Source organism: Notamacropus eugenii, chromosome 3 (assembly GCF_028372415.1).
Source record: "Notamacropus eugenii isolate mMacEug1 chromosome 3, mMacEug1.pri_v2, whole genome shotgun sequence".
Taxonomy (NCBI): Eukaryota; Metazoa; Chordata; class Mammalia; order Diprotodontia; family Macropodidae; genus Notamacropus; species Notamacropus eugenii.
This window is the reverse complement of record NC_092874.1, coordinates 228813835-228837220: the sequence shown is the minus strand read 5'-3', so window position 1 is coordinate 228837220 and position 23386 is coordinate 228813835. Positions and strand designations below refer to the sequence as shown.

The following is a 23386-nucleotide window of genomic DNA, read 5'->3' as shown; positions in this document are numbered from 1 at the left end:
CTAGCCATGATCAAATTTATCAAGTTTTAACCTTGCTACATGGGGTCTCCTTGGTTCGAGAGTAGACTCTAGTGTGAATGTCTAGTTTGCCTTTTCCAACAGAATAAAGAAGGCTGGTATTTATTTTATTTTTTGGAGTTGACAGTGTAATGCTTTTTGCTATACACTTTGTGGCTCTTTGAACATTTATTTTTTCAGAGTTAGCAGTTAGTGTATAACCTCTAAGGACTCTTTGGTATTTTCAGGGTTACCATACATATAGAGGGATTGACTTTAAAAAGGGGCTCCCATCATGTGAGAAAGGGAGTGGAAAAGGAGATAATGGGAGAAGGCATCTGGATAATGTGAAATGAAGAGAGGGGAAGGGGGAGTTCTAGGCAAATGATCTCAGCCCTTTAATAACAAGATACAAGGTTTTAAGCTGAGAAAATAGGTGGAAGTAAAACTATGGGATGTTTGAGGAGGGATGGAAAGGTTTAGAAAAGTCACTAGAGAGACTGGGTTAGTGAGGTGACAAGTCGGTATACAAGGATTACGTAGTAGCAGTGAGGGTCCAGTTGAGGTTGTGTAACATAAATCTGTAGTGGTCCTAGTCATATTGGTTGTTTGATTTTGTCCATCTTCAGTGGCATGTATGTAAGAGTGAAGGCAGTGGATAGAACATCAAGGCTGAGGTGTAGCAGAGCACAATTGATAATACGGCAAGGAAACAAGAGACTCAGGAGAAGAGGACAGTGTGGAGAAAAAACAGTTCATCAAAATGTCAGAATGGCAATAAAACGAGAGAGTAGCCAGTTCAGGAGTGATGTGCTTGAGAAGAACTGAGTGGTAAAAGGATTAGATATCAAAGTGGAGATTAAGAGCAAGGTTTAAAATATGAAAACTGAGAAAGAGGTGGAATGCCAAAACGTTGTGATCACATAAGGGAATTTCAGGGTTTATCCACAAGGAAGTGGTGTATTTATGGGTGACGACTAGATTAAAGATAATACCATCTTTGTTTTTAGTTATGGAAGAGTGAGTCATTGAAAATTATTAAGTTGAGGAACTAAGATGTTAGACTGTTTGAGGGATGATCAATATGTATACCGAAATCCCCTAGTATCAGGGCGGGAATTAGGGAGGAGAAAACGATTATGAGTCACTTACTGAACTCATTGATGAAGAGAAAAGGGAAGGAAGTTCACACTGAGTGGCCATAATTTCATAGAGGGAGTGAAAAAGGATCATCAGATGAGTTAGGGGTAAAAGGAGGTGTGGGTGATGAAAAGAAGAAGATAAGAGAAGGAAACAGAAATTTTGCATTAGATAATCTGAGGAGTGAGAGAGGAATCATTTAGGAAGGAAAAAAAAGCATTTACTGCCTTGCTGGAATGAAGGCCAAATTGAAGTTGGACAACATGATTTTATAATATGTCCAGTTAGTACACTTGAGAGATTTGCTCCCAATTTCATTTAGCAGCTCCTGAGAAGAAGAGTCTTGCGATCGGAGGAACCTTGAGCTAAATTTTGGCAAGAAAAGAGGAAAAGGACAGAGGACTTTAGAGGGTGAAGTCCGTGAAGTCAGAATGGGGATAACGATCTGACAAATACTGTATGGTAGTGGAATTACAGTCATGATGAAGAAATTAATGAATTTAGCAGGGATGAAGCAAAAGAACCAGTGGAATAGGAATTGATGGCTAGGAGGTTATGATCAGGTAGAGGAATGTCAGGTTTCTACTTAGGGAAATAGTGTACTAATGGCAAAATCTAGTGTGTGATCATCCCTAAGTGTGCCTGAAGGCGAGTGAAGGAGTAGGTCACTGGGGCTTAAGGAAATTCACACAATGGCAGTTTAGGGGACTTGAGGGAGAACCTACATGGATATTAAAATCTGCGAGAAAAGTAGTTGGGAAGGAAAAGAAGGTGGTGAGCCAAGTGTTAAACCTATTCAGAAATGAGGAAAAATTACCTATTCACTTGTATACTACAGTTACCATAACTTTGATTGGGTAAAAAATTTTAACTGAGTGCACTTTAAGAGAAAGATGAACTGAAAGAAATCAAAGAAGTCCAAAGAGTTTTCTGCCACTCCCTCTAGAACTGGCATGAGAGAATACAGGGAGTGAAGGTAAACCTGGGCTGGAGAGCATAATAAAGCATTCAGTATAGTCAGAGTGGGGCTTGGTATACATGAAGGCTAACAGACGGAAAGTGTCTGGCAGGAAAAGGTGCTGAATGAACAGGAGTACACATTGAGTGTGGAATGGTAACTGTAGAGGGCACAGTGGAAGGGGTGGCAGGAATTGGATTCAGACGTTAACGGGCTCAGATTGAGGGTAATGGGAATGAAAGAGTATGAAAAGAGACTGCAGACTGTTTTCTCTAAATGTCCACATTTGCTTTAAATATTCACATGCCGTATTTCCTACCGCAGAACAGAATGGCAATCACAGGAGAAATATTTGGTGACAGAGTGGGAAGGAAGTTCATAGCCTCCAGAGATTGTTAGAGATTGGTTTGTAAGGCCTGAGTTTTCCATAACCTGAGAAAGAAGGGGAAGTGATAGAAAGAAAGGTATTGGGTGATATTGAATATTGGAGGTTCTTCAAAGACAAAATATGAGGGATGGTAGAGGTAAGTTATCAGAAAGATCCAATCAGTCAAAGGACTCTGAAGATAAATATGAGTAAAAAAGTGCCATTAAGAAATTTTGTGATAGGAGAACTTGGACTAGCTTTGTAGCAATAACCAAGAATGTGATTTGATATTGAATTTGCTCTAATCATACTCTAGTCCTTTCATGAATAATCTGGGAAGAACTCCAGCATGTTGTGTGAATATTTTATAAAAAATTTTAGGGAGAATATGGACAAGAATCACACAAAATGGGCAGAACTGGATGGATTGTACTCTGCATTGTTGGCACAAATATCAAAATTAATAAGATAACAAATTCATGTGATATTTTCAGAGGAAAAGCAATCTTCCACTAAGCAACCAACTACAAAGTATTATCTACATGTGGAATGGACATTGTTATCTTGAATGCTATTCTAGTGTAATGGGAGTTCTGGCAGATTTTATGGTCTGTGATTTTAGATCCTATCAAACCAGAAAAACTTTGATTAAGACCTTCACAATGGAGAGATTTATCAAAAGTAAGTCAGGGGCAAAATGATGATTCATTTTTGGTAGGTTCCATATCTTTTCCAAAGCCATTTACTTAGGCATGGAAATACTGGGATATGGATTAATTCAGGGAATCCTTCTAAAAATCAGTCAATAAGAACTGATGATTTATTATCTACATATGATCTGTAATGTATGTTTATAGAAGGCACTATCCTCTGTGATCAGAATATAAAAATAGGAAATTAAATAATCTGTAAATTCAAGGAGATTATATTCTGTTGAGAGAGATGACATATACACATACAATTGCATGTAAATTAAATAGAAGACAATTTGGTGGGAGATTGCAGCCTAAGAATTAAGAAAATCTTTTGAAATATTGACATATCAGGAATGAATAGGTACAGATATATGAGGGAGCTAATAAAACCTTGGGCAGACTGTTAGAGATCTATGCTTCTCATGGCACGTTTTCATGAGTTCTACAAACGTTTGCCTTTGTTTGAAGAAAATAGGATCTTCTGTACCATCTTCATGAAGGCTTCTTTCACTTGCTGATTCCTCAGGCTATAAATGAAAGGATTCAACATGGGGGCTACTGATGTATTAAGCACAGCAACTCCTTTACTTAAAGACACTCTGTCTTTTGCTGAAGTTTTAATGTACATGAAGATGCAGCTTCCATAAGAAATGGAGATGACAATCATGTGAGAAGAGCAGGTGGAAAAAGCCTTTTTCCTCTGACTGACAGAGGGGATTCCCAGAATTGTCCGGATGATATATGTGTAGGAGAGAATTATTAATGCCAGTGTGAACATAAGAGTCACCACAGCCCAGGAAATACCCATTGTCTCTAAGAACTCTGTATCTGTACAGGATAGCTGTATGAGGGGAGAATAGTCACAAGTGAAATGGTCAATGATGTTATCAGCACAGAAGTCCAGCTGCTGCACCAAAATGATTGCTGGGAAGATGATCATCAATGACATAAACCATGAGCAGAACACAAGCAGTATGCAGACTCTGTTGCTCATGATGGTTCTGTAATGTAGGGGCTTGCAGATCGCGACATAGCGGTCATAGGACATGGCAGCTAGAAGATAAAATTCAGTTACTCCCAAGAGAATGAAGAAAAACAACTGAGCCATGCATCCATTATAGGAAATGGTCTTGTCCTCAGTAATAATGGTGCCCAAAAATCTGGGAACACAGGCAGTTGTAAAAGAAATTTCCAAGAAGGAGAAATTCCGGAGGAAGAAATACATTGGGGTCTGGAGGTGAGAATCCATCAGGGTGAGGACAATGATAGTCACATTTCCAGCAATACTGAGGATGTAGGCTAGTAAAAGAAAGAAGAAAATGACCATTTGAAGTTCTGGGTCATCTGACAATCCCAGGAGAATGAACTCTGTCACCTGTGTGTGATTTTTCATGTTTCTTTTTTCTCTTTTCTAGTAGATCTATAATAAAAATAAAAGGAAACATAACAGAAGAAAGAAGAAACAGAAAACCTGTATATTGGCTATGCTTGAAATGGAAAAGAGATGAAGTCTTAGAATTAAGTCATTCAATCATTCAAACATTTATGAAGTCCCTCTTACGTGATTATAGTAGATATGAATGTGGTTTCAAAGATAAATAAGACATGGTTGGTGTCTTTAAGGACCTTAACATAACTGGGAAGATACGTACCCAAATAAAATACAATGTAGAATAGTGATTAAGTACCACATGCCTCCAAATGAAACAACAACTTCCCTTTTCTGCTTAACCTATGAATTAAGGTAACAGTAACTGTTGACCGTTCTACTCATTTTAGGCTTATCTTTTATTTACCATCTTTTGTACATGGTACCCTTCAGCCAGCTTCGAAAAACTTAGGATATGCTTCAGTATGTGGCACAAACTGTGCACTTTGCTCACAATCCTCCTTCTTTATGTGTGAAATATTCTAGTCCTCTCTCCCTCCTCCCTTCCAATCCAATACATGGTGTCCAATTTAAGTCTGCCTCAGTTTCCCCCTATACAATGGATAATGATATTACTCTAATCTCAATAATAAACTTCTCTGAATTTTCCCCTTTTATATATTCTATTTACCTCTACTAGTCTGTCACCATAAAATTAAGGACACACTCTCATGTCATCTATAATTCTCATCTCCAATTATTATCACTCATCCTATATTTCCATAAATGGTGATAAAAACTAATCAGAGAAACCACAACGGGAGATTTAAGTCCTAGAAAGGCAAGGGAAGCTATGCATGGAGCAAAATGTCCTGAAGCTTGTATTAAGAAGAACCTTCTTCACTTCCAATCACTATTATCAATTTCTTGTAAATTATATACTTTTAAAAAGTGTAAAACACTTGTCCTACAGGAATCTTTTCCTATAATGTCGTGCAGCCTAGTAAAATTCATGATGATCTCAATTTCTATATAGGGAGGATATTTTCTAATTATTTGTATTAAATGCCACAACTGTTATTTTTATGTGAAGTACAGGAGGGAAAAAGGACAAAACTCCTAACAGTTTCTGTTGAAATTCTGTATGAAAGGAATTAAAAGGTTTGCCAGTGTCAGATGTTAGATAATAGAAGTTAAAGTTGGAAAGAGCCTTATGGATCTTCTGATTGACTCCTCATTATGTAGATAGGAAAACTGAACCTAGTGGTGAAGGGATTCCTCAGTCATAAAGATGATAAGGAGAAGATCTGTATGCAAATAGCTATTTGGTAACCAAATCTAGGGCTGATTCTACTACAACACACTCCTTCTATAACCTGTAATTGTAGTATCAATCCATTTGTCTATCAATCCATTTATCACCCTCTCTTTCTATCTCCTTTTTTTCCTTCCAATCTAACACTCATCTATCAATAAATATTTACCAAGTGCCTACTCTGTGCCAGATGCTTTGTGCAGTGAATACAAAGAAAGCCAAAAAAGTCTTGCCCTCAAGGAGTTCATTCTCATGGTGATGATAACAGAAATAATATAGGAACATTGCTAACACCTCTGCTAACTAATCTCTGAGATATATACCTAAGCATCCATTATTCCGCACCTTCAACTTCAGGAATTGATGCTTATTCCTTTCCCTAGAGTAAGTGTCTCCACTTTCTTTTCTTTTCACTTTCTAAGAAATACCTGCTCTAGCAGTGGATTCAGCACTGGGATAGGAATCAGTAAGACCTCAGTTCAAATCCCACCATAAATACTTGTTTTTTGTATGGCCTTTGGCAAGACCCTTAACATCAGTTACCTCAACTGTAAAATGGAGACAATAATAGTACCCACCTTGCAATGCTGTTGTGAGTCTCAAATGAGAAAATACTCCTAAAAAGTGTTCAGCACAGTGCCTGCCAGGTAATAATATTATACCAACTGTATTTCTTTCCTTGTTTTATCTTCTGTGTACTAGATCTGGGCTGCGATGTTATACATATTCTGTTTAAGCCTGAAAATTCTTTCAACTTAAGGGTTTCAAATTTTCTCAAATGATTTTTTCTACTTTAAAAAGATATTTATAATTATTTAATTATAAATCACTATATACATACACAAAGATATTCCTCAAATGGCCTAAATTCCCAGTTCTTCAGTCATCTTAAGTCTTATGGACTACTCTTCTCTTCTACCTTGGTCACACACAGAAACAGTCATATCCCAGATATTACCAGAAGCTCAGTTTCATGACTTCCACTTCCTCTGTTCTGCAGCAGGAAAGTAGAAATTTAGCACCAGGGCTCAAGAGATATGAGAGGAAAAGACAAGACGGACTTGCATTAGTAATCTTTTTAGGACTGAGATTGTGAAGTGAGGAAAGGGAAGTTAGAGCAGAAAGTGCTGAGGGTTAGAGATAACGACAATCATGATGATGAGGTTCCATCACCCACCCAAAAGCATTCCTATTTTATGTTCAAACATTCTTACATTCCTCTATCTGATCATAACTTTCCTTTAACTAACTAAGGAATTGAGGTGTTCAGTGGGTAGAACTCTGAACCTAGAATCAAGTTTGGCTTGAAAAACTTGCTAGTTCTGTGACTCTATGAAAGAAATTTAATCAATGGGTAAGTCTGCCTCAATATCCCCATTCATAAAATGGAAATAATAACAGCACATGACTCACAGAATTTTTAAGACTATTTATAAAGTACTCTATACACTTTCACTACTATACAGATGCTGGTTATTATCATTTCAATCTCTCTGTATGCCTTACTCCTCCTCAACTTCTTTCTCATCATGACTTCCAATCATAAGATGACAGATTAAGGGAAAGAAGAAACTTAAGAAATCATTCAGTTCCTACCTTCCATGATAGTCTTTAATGTTATCATCAACATTCAGTCTTCCAGATAAGTAACAAAACTATACATTTCCTAGAAAGCCTTAAGCAATCATAGTTTCTTTAGTATTGACATTTTGGAAACATTAACACTGTCACTATTTTGCAATTCAAAGGAATGGCTCTGCTGGAGGGAAATTAAGAGCTTGTATATAAGAAGAGCAATGGTAAGATGGTAGACTGAAGGAAATATCTTGGAGTACACATAGTATCTGAGTCTTACTAGCTCAGATCATATTGTGTATCCTTTTATTGGCTCTATGATTTTGGGCGAGTCATTTAATCCCCTGGATATCACGTTCCTTATCTGTAAAAGAAGGCAATAGCACTAGATCTCCCTCATTCCCTTCTTCTTCTAAGTCTATGATTCTGCCATGTCCCTTAATAAATTCTTACTTGGTTTTACACTTCATCATTGCAACTCCTTTAGTTTTCATGGTCTTTCTCTGAATATTCACTAACCCTAAGGAAATCAGTGGACTTCTTCTTTTTCTAGGACCTCACTGTTTCCATTTCATTTTTTCTTATTCTCTTCGTCATACTTTAGACTAAGGTTTTTGGGAATCTGGCTTTCTAAGTAGGACCAGTAGAGTTCATGCAATGATCTAGTCATGTTTAGAAACTTTTTCCTGGAGATTTAGAATGCTTCCTATTAGAAGTTCTGTGTTATAGTGGAAAGAATGCTGTATATGGGGTCAAGGGACTGTAATCCAAATCATTAAAGGGACTTTGTCCCTTAATATCTGTTTAACTTAACCTCTCTGTTTAATTAATATTTTAATATCTGTTTATCCTTAGATAAGTCATTTAACCTCTCTGTTTCTCAGTTTTTCTCAAATAAACAACTAAGAAGATTGAACCTGATGACTTCTGAGGACTCTCTCTCAATACATATGATAATACTATGGATTAAAATATATACAATAACTGTCTCCAATACATGCCCACATAGGCCAAAATTAATGAATAAGCAGTTGAGAAGAAAATGACACATTAGAGATCAGAATTGATTTTCATTCTGTGATTTTCATGACTAAAATTGCCCTTGTGAGAACATGCCTATATGTGTGGTCATATTTAGGAATGAACACGCGGACACACACAGTTTTGTTCCAATACCAATGGAAGGAAGAAAAAGTGGATATTGAAAAAATACTTACTTTTGCAGTCCTGATGAGATTTCTGCTGAAAATGTAATCAAAATAGCCTGCATAATTTGCCTAAAAACTGGGAAGTAATGAATTCATGCTGACCATATGGCCAAGCTTGCCCAATACCTCTCACACAAGTGCATGCTTCCTCAGACACTCTCTGAGAGTCCTGTCCATTGTCAGCTAACAGAGCATATCTGGAACCATTGTCTACCTAGCCATTCAGATATGACCTTGTCTTTTAGATTTGGAGACATTCTACTGATTTTAGTTCTGGAAAATACCTCACTGAACTCTACAAAGAATGTAAGATTTCTCAGAACTCTCAATGCTGATTTGCCTTTTTAGAACTGCAGAAGATATTTTATCTACTATGACTGATACCTTCTCAGGAGGATTAATTCATTGAACAAGGCAGAAGTATCTTGGAGAGGAAGATTCAGAAGGCACTAAGGAATATAAAACCCAAACCACTCTAGCACAAGTTGGAAATAGAAACTTGGGGGACAGAGCCCGACGAGACCTGAAAAAAAATTCTTGGCAAGCTAAATACCTAAGGAAAGTAAGGTAGATGGCCAAATGGGAATCTACAGTTATTTCCAAAACTATTCAACTGATTAATTATATAATCTTATGGGATAATGTCCTTGCCCAGGATTCTCTGGAGCGACTTAACTATCAGGGCAAGTCCTACTCTTCCTTACCATCAAAAATGCTGCAAATTCAGAAGAATCCCATTTCCTACTTCCCATAATGCTCATTCCTCATGAAACTGTTCCCTTATGGCAATTACAAAAAAAGCACATGCTTCCAAATTCTTAGGTAAATTATATATCCATGCCCATAACCTATATTTTTGTTCTCTCCATCCCTTCTCCCTTGATTTACTTTAGTGAATACAGTCAAAATCTCAAACTAATGAGTAGAATCCTGAAGTTCAAAATTTATCTGCTTTGCAATAGGGAATTACCCTAGAGGACTGTTTATTTAGAGACAAATAAAAGAATAGATGTATCAATGAGATAGTAATGATAGTAATGTTTTTAGTCCTTCCTTTTTTCAAAGAAGATGAATGACACTACAGGGTGATATCTTGACTTTCACATGAATTGAATTTAAGTGAGACAGAGTTGCAGAAAGTTCTCAGCCATCCTTTCTGTTCCAGAGTCATCCATGACCAATGGTAAGAGAAACACTAAGAAAGTGGCAATGGTCAAGTATGTAGCTGATGACACTGAAATCTTTCATGTTGGATCAAGCTGTAAGTGTTCCATAGAACCTGTTTCAGCCACCTTTATGACCATTGAAAAGTATTATTCTCATCCATCCATTCCATGAGGAGAAATTTTCACATACTTGAGGTAGCCATTCTTATAACACATAGATGGGTCTGAGGCCTGTTAGGTAACCATCTTCTGAGATCGTTTTAGCATGGTATGGTCACAGTGCATGCTACACCTTTTGGAATCACAGGTGAGAGTTTGGAGACAAGTAGAAACCAAAGGTGGATGAACAGACATGAAAAAAGCTTGGCATGCCCTCATACCAGAGGTGCTGATGATCTTTGAACCACACACACACACACACACACACACACACACACACACACACCATGATAGCAGTAATAAATATAAGCAGCAAGGAGTGTCAGAGAGAGGGACTGGACAGTAGTCAGGAATGTGTGGAGTTGAACTCACTCTCTGGCGTGAGTTAATGGTGTGCCTGGGACTGATGTATACATACATACATACATACATACATACATACATACATATATATATATATGTAAGTATATATAGGCAGAGTCAAGCAAAATAAATTTAAACACTGTCCCTGCATGAAACTGTACATCTTATTATTCCCCTTGAGCTTCATTGGGCTTCTGTAATCATAACAGTTGTTTGCATAGAACATTCCTTTAGCCTTCATCTCTTTCTTCACTTTTAACCTTATTCAAGACCAATAATTCAAGATAAATGAATCTTTTAAATGGGAGTGATTCAACTTCTTGTTGTCTCTTCCTCTGACTTTCTGGGTGGCATGAGATCAGCTTGGAATTGCCAAAAAACCAAAGAGTGAAAGTCCATAGATTTCTTTAGAACTGAGAGCCTTACACTGAGTACTTGGAGATAGAGTGAAGGGGTACTTAATAAAAAATAAGAGGATGCTATGCTGCATGGATCTAGTAACATTTATAATTAGCTGGCAATGTGTCATTTTGTACTATTTACTTTATGTATCAAAGCTGTTGAAATGTTTCTCCATTTCTCCCCAAATTACATTTCATAAATCACACCCATCTTGGCAAAATTGGACTAGTCATTTGTAGGATGATACAACAGTACATGAATTACTTGTGGAAAGGTAAAATAATTGAATTTATCAATATACAGTATATCACAACTTTTCACCTCTTGGGAAGATGTAATTTTGTTTTTTCTCTTTGAGGAATAAGACTACTCATGGTTTAGCTGAGTGAAAGGATATGAACAATTTGATGATGTTTTGCGCTTGGTTCCAAATTACTTACCATGAAGGATGAACCAATTCATGGTTCCTTTAACAATGCATAGTGTAGTTTCCCTAACAGTGTCTATTTTCCCATAGCACTTCCAACTTTTCTCACTTTCTGCCTTTATCATCTTTGACAATCTAATGAGTATCTAATGAGTGTTACTTAAATTTTAATTTTATAGCAATAGCTTGTTTGGAGAATTTTTTATGATTATGGATAACTTGGTTTTCTTTCCTTGGGAACTATCTCTTCACATCCTTTGGCAATTTATCAATTCAAGAATGGCTTTTATTCTACTTGAATCCTTGTATATCTTGGGTAAGAGATCTTCTAGAGAAACTGACTACTAATATTTTCCCAGGTTCCTGTTGCCATTCTAATTTTAAATTTATTGGTTTTGTTTCTATAAAAAATTAATTTGATATAATCAAAATTTCCTATTTCTTTCTGTGATCCTGTCTATTCCTTGTTGTTTTACGAACTCTTCCGTTAACCATAGATCTACATGGTAAATATAGTTCTTGTTCTACTTTGCTTATGATTTCTCTTTTATGTCTAAATTCTATATCAACTTTGATGATATTTTGCTATATAGCATGAGATGTTGGTCTCTAACTAATTTCTGCCATACTGTTGTCCTGCTGTTCTAGCAGTTTTCCCAAAGAATGATTCCTTATTTTAGTAACTGTGGTTTGAGGATTTATCAAACATTGTGTTTGTTTCTGCATATTATGTAATGTCTTTCACTAATTGACCTCTCTATTTTTGAACCAGTACCAAATCATTTGGATGATTATTATCGGTACTATACTTTGAGATCTACCATTGCTAGGTACTCTTATTTCCCAATATTTTACCACTTTGTTTTATTCTTGACCTTTATTCATCCACATGAACTTTATTCTTTTCCTGGTTCTATAAAACAATCTTTTAGCAGTTGAATTGGCATAACACTGAATGAATCAAATAATTGAGGTAGTGCTATCATATTTTATATTAGCAGAATCTACCTCTGAGCAATGAAACTATCTCTAAGTCTATCTGTTTCTATCGAATGCCTTCTTATAGTTATTGGACATGATTTAGGCACATTTTAATAGACATTTCATACATTTGTAAATATGTGAAACGGAGTTTCTCTTTCTAAATCTTCCTGTTTTTTTTTTTAATGTATAGAAAGGTTGATGATTTATTTGGATTTATTTTGTATTTCACAATTTTGCAGAATATATCATTTCATTCAGTTTTAGTTCAATCATTAGGGTTTTTTAGATAGACTATTATGTCACCTGCATAAGCTTCAATTTTGTTCATGATATTCCTGTATATAGTCTCTCAATTTCTTTTTTCTTGTCTTATTGCTATAACTAACATAGTTAGTATTATGACAATAACATTGTCATATTGAAGGACAATAATGAACATCGTTGCTTTACGGCTGATCTTATTAGAAAAGCCTCCAACTTTCCTCCATTACATACAATATTTAACTTTATTCTTAGATGAATATCATTTTATATATTAAGAAGTCCATTTATTACTTTAGTGATTTAAAAAAAACTGATTCTCAATTTTATCAAAAGCTTTTAAAATGTACATATATATTGCCATTATCGTACTTTGATTATTTAACGTATTAAGCTGCACGTGTACTAATTTTTTAATTTTAAAATCCTGTGTCAATGTTAATTATGAATATTGTTCTAAAGTTTTCTTTCTCAGTTTTTGCCCCCTTATTTTAGGTATCAATATAATCGTTATAAAAGAGAAAGAAATCAAAAGAATGCTTTCTTTTCCTATTTTTGCAAACAGTCTATATGCTATTAGAACTAATTGTTCTCTGTATAATAGAATCCAATTTTAAATCCATTTGATCTGGCAGTTTTTTTTTTCTTTGAAAGTTCATTTATGGCCTCTTAAATTTATGTTTTCTGGTATCAAGAATTTTAAATAGTCTCTTTTATTCATTAACTTGATTCTTTTATACTTCTGCAAGTATGAATTACTTTCATCTAAGCCATCAACTTTATTGAGAAACAAATAGGTAAAAGACTTTCTGTGAGATTCCTTTCTCTTCAGTTGTTGTTGATTTCTTTTCATTTCTGATACAGATAATTTCATGTTTTACCTTATAAAAATAAGTGATTCTGTAGTTCTTTATTAGTTAAATGATCACTTATTTTTTATTTATCAATTCCCTTTTTTTATTTTCACTCTTCTTATTTCCATCTTTGGTTTTGAGAATTTTTATTTTGTCATTTGGTTGGGAACACAGATTTTGTTTTTATTGCAGATATTGTTTCTGTTGTTTAAGATGTGTGTCCAATGGATTGACTTGTTTTCTTTTTGTTGTTGAAAGAATTCACAGTTATAAAATTTTCCCTATTTACTGTTACAGTTTCATTCCATGGGTTTTGGAATGATGTCTCATTATGACTATTTTCTTGATGAAAATTTCTGTTACTTCTATGATTTATGCTTTGAACATTCCTTTAGTTTTAAATTGTTTATTCTCAAAGTAATAGTTCATTCTTTCTTCAAATTTCTTTTATTGAATATAATTTTATTGCATTGTGATAAATAAATATATGTGTAATATTTTTACTTTTACGTATTTTTGGTGAGATTTTTATGCCAGAGCACCATGGTCACTTTTTGAAAAAGTACAATGCAAGATTAGGAGATATGAAAATTCTTTTCTGTTGTCTTTCACAAATCACCAGAGCATTGCCATTTTTAATGTTCCTAAAATTCCGTTCAAGTCTTTCATTTGTGTTTGTATTTTTGTTAGATTTATTTAAGTGTGAGGTATATTAAGGTCCCTCGCTATTATAGTTTAATGTCAACTTCTCTCTGAAATTCAATTACCTTTTCCTATGAATATTTAGATGGTAATCTAGTCAGTGCGCAAAATTAAGTATTTCTATTCATTGGTTGTATATGGTCCTTTAAGCATAATGCAGCTTCCCTGATTATCAGTTTTTTATCATATTTATATTTACTGTAGATTTATCTAAACGTATGACTGTTATTCCTACCACCATCACCAACATTTTCAGTTTTTGTGAAACATAGTAAATTGTTTCAACTCCTTATTTAACTACGAGAATCTTTGTGTTCTTATAAATAACATTATTGGCTTGTATTTTCCAATCCACTCTATTATTATCTTCCTTTTTATCTATGAGTTCTTCCTATTCACATTTATGATTAACTATGTATCTTTTGTCATCTTGTACTTTTCCTACTCTTTGCTCTGACTCCTCTATTTATAAATAATTTGGACTAAGAAAAGAAGATTGCCTAAAATGTTATCTATAAATGAAGTCTCTTTCCACTTCATTATTCCCCTTCTTTTCCACTTGTTTCACCAGTCACAGATATTTGTTCTTCCTTCCTTTTCTTTTAATTCTTCATTTATCCTACCCTGACATTGGAGTCTGTTGCACTTATGACAGTTCCTTTTTCTGTCTTTCTCCCTTATCTCCTCCTCCACCTCCCCTGTCTCTTTCATTTCTTTGTTGAATATGATATATTTTTACACTCTCTGTGTATCTATGTAATCCTGTTCATTCTTCTCTTATTGAATTCATATTAAAGTAAGATTTATGGAATACCTGTTCACACTACCCCTTCCTCCATTTCTGAATATTCCTCATCTTATGCACTCCTATTATGTTAAGAAAGATAACCTTCCTTCCCTTTCTTCCCCAGTACAGTTTCCCACCCCTCTCATTTTTGTCTTTATTTAATCCATTAAGAACAACACCATTTCTGAGCCCTCTGTGATATTTACCTTTCTCTATGACTTTTGAAAATATTCATGCCCTGAGAATATATTTATTCTGGTTCCCATTAACATGTAAATGATTTAATGTCAAATTATTCCTTCCATTTGAATAAATATGAGTACCAGTCTGTTTCTCTTGACTCCTGTGTTTCCATTTCAAAATGTACACTAAATTCTGGCCTTTTCGTCAACCATGTGTGGACATCCTCTGTTACATTTAAGGCCATTTTCATTCCATAGGATTACATTTAGTTGTGCTGGACAGGTTATTCTTGGTTTTCTTTGTCTTCTGCAACTTGAAATGTCATATCCTAAGATCGCTTCCATTTTATTATAGAATTTACCAACTCTTGTATGATCCTGATTGTGTTTCCTTGCCGAGAAATTCTTTCTTTTTTGTTGAATGCAAAGAACACTTTTTTTCTTTGACCTGGAGATTCTGAAGAATACCTATTATGTTTCTAGGAGTATTTATTTCTGTGTTTTTTTAATGGTAGATTAGTTATATGTTCTCTTTCCCCTCTGGTCCTAAGAAATTTGTGCAATTTATGAATTCTTGAAATATGATTTTCAAGCTTTTTTTGTTTTTTTCTTAGCACTCCTTATTGATTTTCAGGTGATATGATGAACCTTAGATTATCTTTCCTCTATGTGGAAAACTCTTATGGATTTGACCCTTAGGTATTTCTCAATCCAAGCTATTTCTATGTTCTGTTTAGAGTGGGGCAGGGGGGATTGCTCACCAGTCTCAGTGTCTGGATCGAAGACTTGTGTTTAAGTAAAATTTTGATGCTTTACTCCCAGGAGGTGTGGGTAGACCACTGTGGTCCTGATTGTGGTCCCTAAAACTTGGTTCTAATTTCTGTAGGAACTGTTTGGCCTTATTATCTGCTGTGGTTCAGACCAAGGTAGTCTATATGCTGAGGTGAACAGAGGCTGCTTGTGTACTGATTGGGGTGATTATTCTATACTAACTCATCCTGCTATTGTAGCCTTACTTTCCCTATGAAAGGGCCCTAGGATGGCCTGGTACTAAGCTCTGTTCAGGATCTTTCTCCTGGGTTGGGCTCTGGACCAACTGCATCAAGACCTTACCCCTGCTACAGAGGGACTTTGAAACTGCTCAGGGACTTTTTCTTTTTGCAATCATACTCTTGGATAATCTGTCTGTGGGATCAGGCTACTATAAACTGTACCTTTTGCCAAAACTGGACACTTTCCATTCAGTGCTTCTGCAGTACTCTACCATTCTTAGAAGGTGTTCTCTTTCATTTTCTTTACGTGGTGCATGTTAGACATTTATTGGGGATGATCGGGGGACCTCTGTTTCTCTAGGTCCTAATTGTAGTCATTTTGTTGTCATAATCTTGCCCACAAGATTTCAACGGGCTTTATGTTAGGCAAGATTCCAGGAAACCAAGGCATATTCAACTTCACCTTTCAGAAAAAGTTCTTAAACATTTGAAATGTGTCATGTAGTACACAGAATATTATGGTATTCCATCCGTGTTTGGGAATAGTTTGTAATTCTGGAATAATTCTACTTCTCAAAATGCATTTTCTAAAGGGGAATTAGACTTCAAAGAATAATGTAAGAAAAAAATCCCCAAACATTTTTTTAGGTGGAAATTTTACAGTCTGATGAAGGTGCTCAGATCTGAGAGATTTATTGGAACTTCAAACAACCAAGTGAGTTTCATCAACAAAAATTATTTTTCCCCATTTCCAGTACTTAGTTTTTGTATTATCCTGCCCAGGACAAGCATTTTTTTCCTTCAAAGCAGTGTTGGCAGCTATTTTATTAATAGTCTTATGGTGCTTTTCAAACTCCAGGAAGATTATATATTGCTGCAAAGGAATGGATAACAGTCCCTCCAGCTCACAGGCATCTCTTAGAAACCAAAGTAGACTGTTTTGCAAGTTGAGTCAAGTCAAGTCAGTAAACATTTATTAAGTGCTTACTATATGCCACATACTGTACTAGGTACTGGAGATTTTAGAAAAAGAGAAGTAAGGGAAAAACTCAAAAAGCTCACAGAGCTATATACATAGTATATGTGCTTATGTGATGTATATAGTGTACATATGGATTCAGTGTGTATGCAATGGCTGAGGGAGATCTAGAAAGTTCTTACAGAAGATGAGATTTGAGTTTACACTTGAAGGAAGCAAAGGAAGCTGGGAGATGGAGTTAAAGTGGGAGAGCATTCCAGGTAGGGGGTGGATCTGGTGAAAAGGTATGGAGTTAAGACAGAGAGTGTCATGTGTGAAGAGCAGAAGGTACACTAGCATCACTAGATACCAGAAAATATAGAGGAGACTAAAACGTAAGAGGCACGGAGTGGAAGGAAGGAGTCAAATTGTGACGAATGTTAAAAACCAAACCAATGATTTTATAATTGTCCCTAGAGGTAGTAGGAGCCCACAGGAATTAATGGGAAAGGTTGTGCTATGGTCAGACCTTTGTTTTAATTGAATAATTTTGGCAGCTGAATGAAGGATGGAGAGAGTGGGGAGAAGCTTGAATTAATTACCTATATTTATTTTACATTTATTCTTTATTTATGTATATATTAAATGAACATGTGTACATGTGAACATACATAATTATGACTGTTGTTTTCTTGATAGAATATAAGGACCCAGAAAGCAAAGGTTGTTTTATTTTATTCTTGTGGTTGTTTTAGTATTTCCAGAGTCCAACAGTGTTCCTTGTTATTCAGTCATTCAGTCATATACATCTCACCAATGACACCATGGTCCATAGTATACCAGGTCTTTCTGTCTTCTGCTATTTCCTGTAGTCTGCCCAAACTCATATTCATTGCATCTATGACATTCTCTATCTACCTTGTCCTCTCCCCTCTCCTTTTCCTTTTGCCTTCAATCTTTTCCAACATCAGAGTCTTTTTCAATGAATCTTGTATTCTTATTATGAGGCCCAAGTATTTGTCTGCCACATAATAAATGCCTGATAAATTCTATTTGATTGCTTATTGACAGATTCACAACCTGGGAGGTTAGGAAATGTCAAGTATAGGTATTAGGGCTATGATATAAACAAAGTTAGAAATTATAAAAGGTAAAAGTATGGTGGAAGTAGATTCCAAAAAGGGGAGAATTTTGGCTCGAAACCTGTAAAGCAAGGGACAGAATGGTATATAGGGAAAGAGTTAGTAGAATGGAGAACAATAAGAGGGTTAAGCAAAGGTGGCAGAGTAGAAGGAGACACCTCTAGAAGCTCTCCTCCCATAGACCAAAAATACCTGTAAAAAATTGCTCTAAACAAATTCTAGAGTAGCAAAAGCCACAAAATGACAAAGTAAAAGAGATTTTCAGTTCAAGGCAGCCAGGAAGGTCAACAGGAAAGGTCTATCACATCAGGCTCAGAACATAGGGTGGACCATGCTGAGGCATGAACAAGACTGGAGTGAGCTTCAAGGTGCCACCACCAGCTGCGGGTTCCAGATTCCTCAAATCACAGATTCCAAAGACAGCTTCAAAGGTCAGTGAGAAAGCTCTTTCACTTGGGTGAGAAGTGAATGCAGCAGTGTAGCCCTGGCCCCAGGCAGCTGAAGATTCCATTGTTGGAGCCCTGGTCTAAAGCTTCTGGGGGAATTGAGCAGCTGATCTGGATCTTGGCCCTGAGTGTAACCATGGGGTAAGGAGGAGTGCTGGCATGGTAGAGCTGGTGGAGGCTCTGAAGAGGAAATCCTGCTCACAGACCATAGAGGAGGCCAGGAGAAGAATAAACTCCTCTCCCTTGATTGTTCCATCTTGGAGGAACTGAGAAGTTACAGTTACCGAGAGTATACTCTCCCCTTGACAAAGAACTCAAAACTCAAGTAACTGACAGAAAATGCCCCCAAAGGGGAAAACAATAAGACAATAGAAAGTTCCTTTCTTGTGAAGCAGATATTTTCTTCCATCTTTTTGGATGAGGAGGAACAATGCCTAACACCAGAGGAAGCCCCCAAAAGTCAAGTCTTCAGCATCCATAATCTCCAAAATAAATATGCAATGGTCTCAGGCCATAAAGGAACTCAAAAAAGCATTGTGAAAATCGAGTTAGAGAGGTGGAGAAAAGATTGGGAAGAAAAATGAGAGTGATGCAAGAGAATCATGAATAGCAAGTCAAAATTTTGCTAAAAGAGACCCCAAAATAATGCTGAATAAATTAACATCTTTAAAAATAGACTAACTCAAACAGCAAAAAAGGCTCAAAAAATTCAATGACTAGAAGAATGCTTTAAAGGGTAGAATTAGCTGAATGGAAAAACAGGTTCACAAGCTCATGAAGAAAAGAGTTGTTTAAAAATTAGAATGGAGCAGGTGGAAGGTAATGAGTTCATGAGAAACCAAGAAATTACAAAACAAAACCAAAAAGAATAAATAAAATAGTAGACAATGTGAAATATCTCACTGGAAAAACAACTGAGCTGGAAAATAGATACAGGAGAGACAATTTTAAAATTATGGGACTACCTGAAAGGCATGATATAAAAAGAGCCTAGACATCATCTTTCATGAAATTATCAAGGCAAACTGCCCTGATATTCTGGAACCAGAGGGCAAAATAAATATTGAAAAAAATCATTGATCACCTCCTTAAAGAAATCTGAAAGGAAAAGCTGCTAAGAATATTGTAGCCAAATTCCAGAGTTGTCAAGGTCAAGGAGAAAATATTGCAAGCATCCAGAAAGAAACAATTCGAGAACTGTAGAAATACAATCAGGATAAAACAGGTTCTGGCAGCTTCTACGTTAAGGAATGAAAGGGCTTGGAATATGATATTCCATAAGTCAAAGGAACTAGAATGAAAACCAAGAATCACCTCCCCAGGCAAAACTGAGCACAATATCTCAAGGGAAAAAATAGTAAGTCAATGAAATAGAGGAATTTCAAGCATTCTTGATGAAAACACCAGAGCTCAATAGGAAATTTGGCTTTGAAACACAAAAATCAAGAGAAGCATGAAAAGGTAATCAGGAAGGAGAAATCATAAGGGACGTACTAAAACTGAATTGTTTACATTCCTACATGGAAAGGTAATATTTGTAACTCTTGAAATTTTTCTCAGTATTTGGGTAGTTGGAGGGATTACACACACACACACATACACACACACACACACGTAGACAAAAGGCACAGGATGAATTGACTAGGAAAGGATAATATCTAAATAAATAGAATTAAGGGGTGACAGAGGAATACACTGGGTGGAGAAAGGAAAAAATGGAATGGGGCAAATTTTCTGTCATAAAAATGTCAAGAAAAAGCTTTTTCAATGGAGAGGAAAAGGGTGACATGAGAGGGAAAAGGTGAAGTGTACTCTCATCACATTCGGCTTAAGGCGGAAATAACCTGCACACTCAATTAAGTATGAACATCCATCTTCCCCTACAGGAAAGTAGCGGAGAAGGGGATAAATAGGGTGTGGCAGGAATTATCTAAGGGATGGCAAATGAGAGGAGTGTGGCAATTAGAAGCGAATACTTTTAGGGAAGAATAAGGTCAGAAGAGAGAAGAGAATAAATGGGGGGGGGCAAGATATGATGGAGGGAAATGTAGGTAGTCTTTCAAAACATGACTATTATGGAATTCTTTAACAAAACTACACACATATGGACTATATTGAGTTGCTTACCTTAGTGGCGATGGGTGGGAAGGGAGGAAAGGAGAAAAGTTAGAACTCAAAGTTTTAGGAACAAATATTGAGAATTCTTTTTATATGTAACTGAGAAATAAGAAATACAGGTAATAGGGATAGAAATCTCTCTTGCCCTATAAGAAAAGAGAGAAGGGGATAAGGGAAGGGAGGGGTGTGATAGAAGAGAGGGTAGATTGGAGGAAAGGGTAATCAGAATATATGGTGTTTTGGGGTGGGGGAGGAGAGAGATGGGGAGAAAATTTGAAACTTGAAATCTTGTGGAAATGAATGCTGAAAACTAAATAAATAAATTGGAAAAAAAAAGAATTAAAAAATGTTGCCAAACTATATTCATTTTGATTTGTGATGCCTCAAGCAGAAGTACTAAGCAAAGCCAAGCAATAAGAGAAACAGTCTCTCCTACTTTGGCACAAAGGCACTAGTAGATGCTATGTACATGAATCAGCTTGAAAATGTTCTAATAAAATTCTACTTTGTACACTGAAAAAAAAAGGAATGGAGAACAATAGAAAATATTATTGTAAAGGTACAATAAGTGGATGTCAAATCAGAAATTTGTATTTTATTCTAGAAGCAACAGAAAACCATTATTAGATTGTGTTTTAAGGATATCAATTTGGAATCTTTATGGAAGATGAATTGTACAAGTAAGAGACTGGATACAGGGAGACCGACTAAGAAGATATTGCAGTAGTCTAAGTGAAAGATGATAATAATCTCAACTAAGGTTAAGGCTGAATATTTGAGATGATATGGAATGTGTTTACTATTAATCACTTAGACTTATTACTAATAATATTTATTAATTTCCTACAAGTTAGTAAGGCACCATACCAAATGCTGAAGGGGGGAGGATTCAGAGCCTGTCCTCAATTAATTTATAGTCCAATATTTCTAAAGTGAAGACCTATAGGAAGCTCAGAGAAGCAACAGATAGAGCACAGGACTTAGAGTCAAGATCATCTGAGTTTGAAATTTGCTTAACAACTGATTAGGCATGTGACTTTGGACAAGTCACATAATCTTTCCCAGCCTCAGTGTCCTCATTTGTAAACTGAAGATAAGAATGGCACCTCCTTTCCAAGGTGATGACAAGAATTAAATAAGTTAATGTTATAATGCTTTATAAATTTTGATGTGTTACATAAATGATAGTTATATTTACTACTTTTATTGCTCTCCACTAGGAACATGAAAGTTTTCTTTTCATTTCAATTAGAAAATTAGCCACTTACACTTGAACCTGTTCATTAAACTATATAGCACATTAAACAAAATTTCAATCAAAGAACAGGATTTTCATTTGTGCACAAAATCCAAATCCCAGATTCAATTAAACCTATATGTGATAGATGAGTAAGATCTGGAGAAAAGTACTTTCAAGTAGGAGCCAGCCTTTCCATTGTGGCCATAAGCAAGTTTTAAACACATAATACAGAATGGGAAAAGATATACTGATGGAAAAGTGAGAAAGATGGAAAAGATGAAATCAACTTTAATGAGGGGAAAGAGTGATTTTCAAGAGGTGATCCACTAAACATTTCTGAACCTCATACTGTCTCTTACTGATGACAATACACCACTTTACCTTCTTGAGAAGAGCACTACCTTTTGAACAATATCCTTGAAGGCTTGTTTTACTTGCTGATTCCTTAGGGTGTAAATGAAAGGGTTCAGCATGGGAGCAACTGAAGTATTGAGAATGGCTACTCCTTTGGTTACTGATGCTTTTTCTTTTGCTGAGGGGTTCACATACATAAAGATGCAGCTGCCATAAGAGATAGAAATGACAATCATGTGAGAGGAGCATGTGGAAAAGGCTTTTTTTCTCTGGCTAGCAGAAGGGATCCTCAAAATTGTCCCAATAATATACATATAGGACAGAATCACTAATGTCAAAGTAAATAGCAGAGTCACCAAAGCAAAATAAAAAGCAAGCACTTCTAAGAACTCTGTATCTGAGCAAGAGAGGTGCAACAGAGGAAAAAAGTCACAGGAAAAGTGATCAATGACATTGGATGCACAGTAATCAAGCTGCAGAAGAAGCATGAGTGGAGGGAAAATGGTCAAGAATCCTCCAAGCCAAGCACAAAGGACAAGAAAGATGCAGACTTTATTGCTCATGATGACTGTATAATGCAGGGGCTTGCAGATAGCAACATAACGATCATAGGACATGGCTGTAAGTAGGAAAAATTCAGTTACCCCCATAAAAATGAGAAAGAATAACTGAGCTGCACAGTTGTTAAAAGAAATAGTTTTGTTTCCAGTAATAATGGAGTTCAGGAATTGAGGAATGCAAACAGTAGTGAAAGAGACTTCTAGGAAAGCAAAATTGCGGAGGAAAAAATACATGGGTGTCTGTAGGTGGGGATGCACCAGAGTAAGGGTGATGATGGTCACATTCCCAGTAATACTTAAGATATAAGCAATAAACAAAAAGAGAAAAATAACAGCCTGAAGTTTTGGATCATCTGAAAATCCCAGGAGGATGAACTCTCTGATCACTGAGTGATTTTTCATTTTTGTTTCATCCTCCAACTACCAGACCTGCTAGTGAAAACAAGAAAGCAGAATGAGCACAAATGGAGATGAAAGATATACCTACAACAAAATCAGTTCTTAAAATTTGAAAACTTAAAAAAAACACCTATCACAGCAATAATTCATTCTATAATGTAAAAGGGAAGTAAAAATTCAGTGTATGTTTTGATCATTTTAGTGAATACAAACCTATCATGTACCAAGTAAGTCAATTCCAATGTTGGACAGTTCTTAACCTTTAG

General features: G+C 35.8%; 2 protein-coding genes across 2 annotated transcripts; both read right to left on the bottom strand.

The window, feature by feature from the left end:
- Positions 1-3599: 3599 nt before the first annotated feature.
- LOC140531977 (olfactory receptor 6C1-like) lies at positions 3600-4553 on the bottom strand. The gene has a single exon (XM_072650575.1). The coding sequence runs from the start codon at positions 4548-4550 to the stop codon at positions 3600-3602; it is 951 nt and encodes a 316-aa protein (XP_072506676.1). The 5' UTR covers positions 4551-4553.
- Positions 4554-22184: 17631 nt separating this feature from the next.
- LOC140531399 (olfactory receptor 6C3-like) lies at positions 22185-23123 on the bottom strand. Its single transcript, XM_072650355.1, has one exon. The coding sequence runs from the start codon at positions 23121-23123 to the stop codon at positions 22185-22187; it is 939 nt and encodes a 312-aa protein (XP_072506456.1).
- Positions 23124-23386: the final 263 nt, after the last annotated feature.

Bases quoted from the DNA above. Each gene is read 5' to 3' on its own strand.
- LOC140531977 (XM_072650575.1), bottom strand. From the start codon at position 4,550: ATGAAAAATCACACACAGGTGACAGAGTTCATTCTCCTGGGATTGTCA.
- LOC140531399 (XM_072650355.1), bottom strand. From the start codon at position 23,123: ATGAAAAATCACTCAGTGATCAGAGAGTTCATCCTCCTGGGATTTTCA.